General features: G+C 57.1%; 1 protein-coding gene across 1 annotated transcript; it reads right to left on the reverse strand.

The window, feature by feature from the left end:
• Positions 1 to 15: 15 nt before the first annotated feature.
• Positions 16 to 3,737, reverse strand: LOC112124872 (protein brambleberry-like; the record flags this gene model as incomplete). Its single annotated transcript, XM_024223336.2, has 3 exons — positions 3,510 to 3,737; positions 2,119 to 2,247; positions 16 to 201 (listed from the first exon to the last, which is right to left on the reverse strand). Coding segments are annotated over exons 1-3 (393 nt in total), but the record flags the coding sequence as incomplete, so codon positions are not given.
• Positions 3,738 to 4,312: the final 575 nt, after the last annotated feature.

Genomic DNA, 4,312 nt, shown 5'->3' on the forward strand with positions numbered 1-4,312 from the left:
CCCGCCACGACCCACCTTCAGAAGCCTCATGGCCTCCAGCTGACTCACGGCGGCGGAGACCAGGGTGTTGACCGTGTGCTCCGTCCGGCGCTTGAACTGCATCTGGCGGGTGGAGTAGCAGACGGCGCGGGCCCGGTTGCTGACGATGTGGTAGGCGTTCCAGGTGTCGGGGTCCATGTCGGCGGTGCATTCCGCGAGGGGCTGGTTAGAAAGACAGCCAAGCAGGACTAGGTTCAATAAAGCCACAGGAGAGGTCCCTTCCCAATGCCCCTCATCCCTTCTAGCCCAGGAACTGCATGGCAGTACTCCAGAGAAAGCAAGAGGTGACCTGATCATGGCGCATCAGTAACTTCACAGGGTTTTATAATCCAGCAGAGAAAGGCAGAACAAGAACGGAAGGCTGGGAGCTGAAGCCAGACCAAGTCCAGTTGGAAAGAAGACCCATTTTTAACGGTGAGGGTGATTAACTATCGGGAACAAGCTCCCCAGAGATGTGGCGGATCCTCCATCTCTTGGTGTCTTCGGATCCTGACCGGCTACCTTTGTGGAAGAGATGCTTTAGCCACACCCATGCTGCTGGCCTCGATACAAGCGTAAGTGGGTGTAGTTCGACATGCTGTGACATGCAGAAAGTCAGGCTGGATGAGCGAATGGTCCCTTTTGGCTTTAATCTAGGAAACTACAATATGAGAAGCAGGTCGTGATACGGCAAAGCTGTCCTGGGTCCCCACAAGATAATAGCCTCCACAGCTATGGACAGTTTAGGACTCAAACATAGGACCAAGCTGGGTGAATTATCCTCACAAGCAAGACCGACCTATTCTCACCCAGCTGAAGCACTACCGTGTTAGACCAAAGTACCCTACCATGGGCAGATCTCAAGGGCAGACAGATGCTAGATCTTAGGCAGCATGGCCCACTATACAAGGCATCGGACTGGGAATCAGGAGACCCGAGGTCTATTCTTGGCTTCACCACTGTACGCAAGTCACATCCCTGCGTGCCTCAATTTCCCCTTTTTAAAAAAGAGAGCGAGTTGCACTGACTCACCTTTGCAGAACACTTAGAACCCTACAGCTGAACAGTGCTATGCAGGAGCTGCTTATCACAAATGGATTGACACAGCGCTGGCGTGGGCGCACCTGGGATTTTGTGCTCGGTCCTGGACACCATGGGACTGAAAGAGACTGACACTGGAGGGAGTTGGGGAAAAAAGCAACAGACGTGATCAAGGGCTGGAGGGAAAGGCTGGAATAAATAAGTATGCAGGGCTACGTAGCTAACTGATAGTGAGCTAGGCAGACGATGCGCCTCACATTTGAAAGGTGAGCACCACAGAGGGAGAGGAATTACACAGGGCAATACCCACGTGTGAGACGGAGGACGGGATGAGATAAGGAGGGGGAACACATAGGGTGATGCTGCGTCGCGAACTCTCCAGGGCTGTGGAACCCAAGGCAACTGGCAGGAGACCATTTTGGGACACTGAAGAGGCTGATGGCACAAAATGCTCCAAGATCAATCATAGGAACCAGTCCTGCACTGGGTGCGAGATGGACCAGTCCACCTAACGGGTCTTCATCTCTCACACCCAAGAGGTTCTATCATTGAAATGCTCTTGGCCTCGCTGTCCCGATATCCCGGCTACGTGCAACGAGCCAGTCGGGAACATGAACCAAGCTAGCCGTGCAGCCATCCCGGGGGATCAGCACCCCCAGCCCATTTCAATAGCTCCATCTGTGCAGGGGGAGAAGATGTTTGTGGGGGGAGGGAAGAAGATGGATGGGGGAGAAGGGTGGCTGCGGGGCGAAAGACGTCAGCAAGAGGATATGGAGGCCTCTCCTTTCATCCCCAGGGAAACTTGGCTAAGGTGAGGGATGGCTGAAGGTTGTTCCCACCACGCGATGTCTGTTCGCAGGCCTAGGGTGATGCGAGTCCCACTCCTGGCGGGGCCACTCTGGTGCGACACGGTCGCCTTGCCCAGGAGTCCCTGCTCCATGGCTTCCTTCACTCCCCAGGCCCGCGTGAGGAGAATCTCAGGGCGCTTGCACCGGCTGCAGCCCTCTCCCCAGCCAGCATGGGAGGGTATGAATTCAGAGCCGCCCCTCGCTGTCTTACCATGTCTGCAGTGCAGGGATAGGTCCTGCGCCCTTCCACGCTCGCTTGGCAGTTAAACAGGGACACCCCCAGCTTGGCCAGTTCCTCTTCCGTCAGGTCCGTACAGGAGGAGTGGATCTGGGCAATAACCTGCCAGCAGCAACGCAGAGGGGAAGGCGCTCGTTAGAGCTTGTGGTTTCAGCAAGCTGGAGCCTCCCACTCCCCCCGACCCCTCCCAGGTGCAAGAGAAGGTAACTCCTCATCTGCAGGCCACATGTGGCCTCTGCCCCTAGACTTGCATTTTAAATCCTCACCCGCTGCCCCACGATAGGAGAATCATTAATGCTGGGCAGTGACTCAATGAGGAGAGCTCAGTTCCTGGGGTTCGCGCCCCCCCCCCACTATCCTCCATACCCCTTGATTAGTTCGGCAGCACCCAGAAGCATGCTAGACACCCCACAACACAAGGGGAGCCCCTCCTCACACAGCCCCTCCCTGTGAAAGCGCAGTCAAGCCAGCTGGTGACCTTCTGCCTCTGCTCCCCTGGAGATGTTACCCCAATGCCTCTTCCCTGCTCAGTCCCCTCCTTCCCACCCCAGTGGGCGGCTCCTCTCCCCGTCTGAGAGCAGCTGTTTCCCCTCCCGCCAGGCCGGCTGCCCCTACCCACTTTAGCTGCTCTGCAAATGCGGAAGAGCCTAAAAGCCTTCAGAGAAGCAGATTGACCGAGGAGCCCGCACCGTGTGCCCCGCTGGCACCCCCAGGCCATCAGCAAGGGCTCTGCCCGGGAACAGCTGCACAGCAGGGGGAGGAAGACGGCATCGTCTTAATATACAAATAAATGTGGCTCGTTTCCCTCAGGCCTCCTGGCGGGGAGGAGGGATGTGAACATGCAGAGGCTGCGTGGACCCGCTCCAGGCTTGGGGAGCGTTCCGGGGGTAGGGGGTGGGCTGGAAGAACATCTGGAGAGGTTGGGTGACAAAGCGGACAAACAGGGTGACCCTCTTCACCTTCAAGGCTCCCCCACAAGACCCCCCTTCACAGGAAACGAGCCAGCTAACGAGGGGCAGGGCAGATGAGGAGAGCTCATACGGACACAGGGCAATTTGTGGCCACATGGAACAGTGACACCAGCAGCCTGAGCACCGTTGCTTGGTTGTTGTCCCCCTCCCACACTCCCTTTCACTGCGGCTCTGTTTAGGGCCTGATTATGCAAACATGACACATCCGTGCACAGGGAACAATCCCATTGAGTGCAATGCACGGCTCCTGCACACAGGGAAGCGCATGCAGAAGTGCTTGCAGGATCTGGACCTTGGATGGCAAGTGCTTTGGGGCACGGACCATTCCCTCCTCCCTGTCTGTACAGCCCCAGCCCATTTAGTGCCCTCCTGCAACAAAGAGATAAGTGACACCTTGTGGTGACAAGAGTCCAGTGGAGACAGATCCAGGTGCCTGGCCTCAGCCAGGAATCGCTCATCCCCCGTCGTCATCTCAAAGGGAGCATTAGGGAGACTCCTCAAGTCTGGCGCTGGTGTCGGGGGGACGGGATCTCTTTCTGGAGCTGCTCCCTGCCTCAGCCAGCCAAAAAATCCAGAGGAGGGAGCGAAAAGGAGGGAGAGGAGGGTAGGAAAGAAGAGAGCCCGGCGGTCCAGGCACAGCATCTTGAGGCATGGAGGGGGATCCTGCAGGGAGAAAACAGAGAGAGTTTGAACTGAGAGGAGTCTGGGGAGCCCCAGCCGTTGAGCAGCAGCTCCACATCCAAGCCCCCTGCATCCCTCGACACTCCCTGAGCTCAGCCTGGCTCGGTTAGGAGGCCCCGCACAGAGCAATGGTCAATGGCACGGCATTGAGCTGCAGAGTGGGGCCCATCCAGGAGCAGGCGTGGGACTGGCTCGAACACCTTCCACAAGCTCCAGAAGAGGGGAGCGAACGGCACAGGCCTGATGTTACATTGACCACAGCTATGCCGCTGGTGTGCTGAGGCCACGGCCTGCCACGCCGACCGCACTGTCTCGCTGATGCCTTGTACTCCCCTGTCTGTACCCATCTGTGATCTCGTCTTATGCGGAGATCGGAAGCTCTCTGGGGGCAGGGACGTGTCTGTGTTTGTGCAGCCCCTAGCACAATGCCACGTCTGGGGTTCCTAGGTGCTACAACAATATAAATAAATAATAACAGTGATATTCGTGACACTGAGTTGGGAGGTGCCCAGGGG

The sequence above is a fragment of the Terrapene carolina genome, unplaced genomic scaffold (genome assembly GCF_002925995.2).
Source record: "Terrapene carolina triunguis isolate 2854851 unplaced genomic scaffold, T_m_triunguis-2.0 Scaffold16697, whole genome shotgun sequence".
Taxonomy (NCBI): Eukaryota; Metazoa; Chordata; order Testudines; family Emydidae; genus Terrapene; species Terrapene triunguis.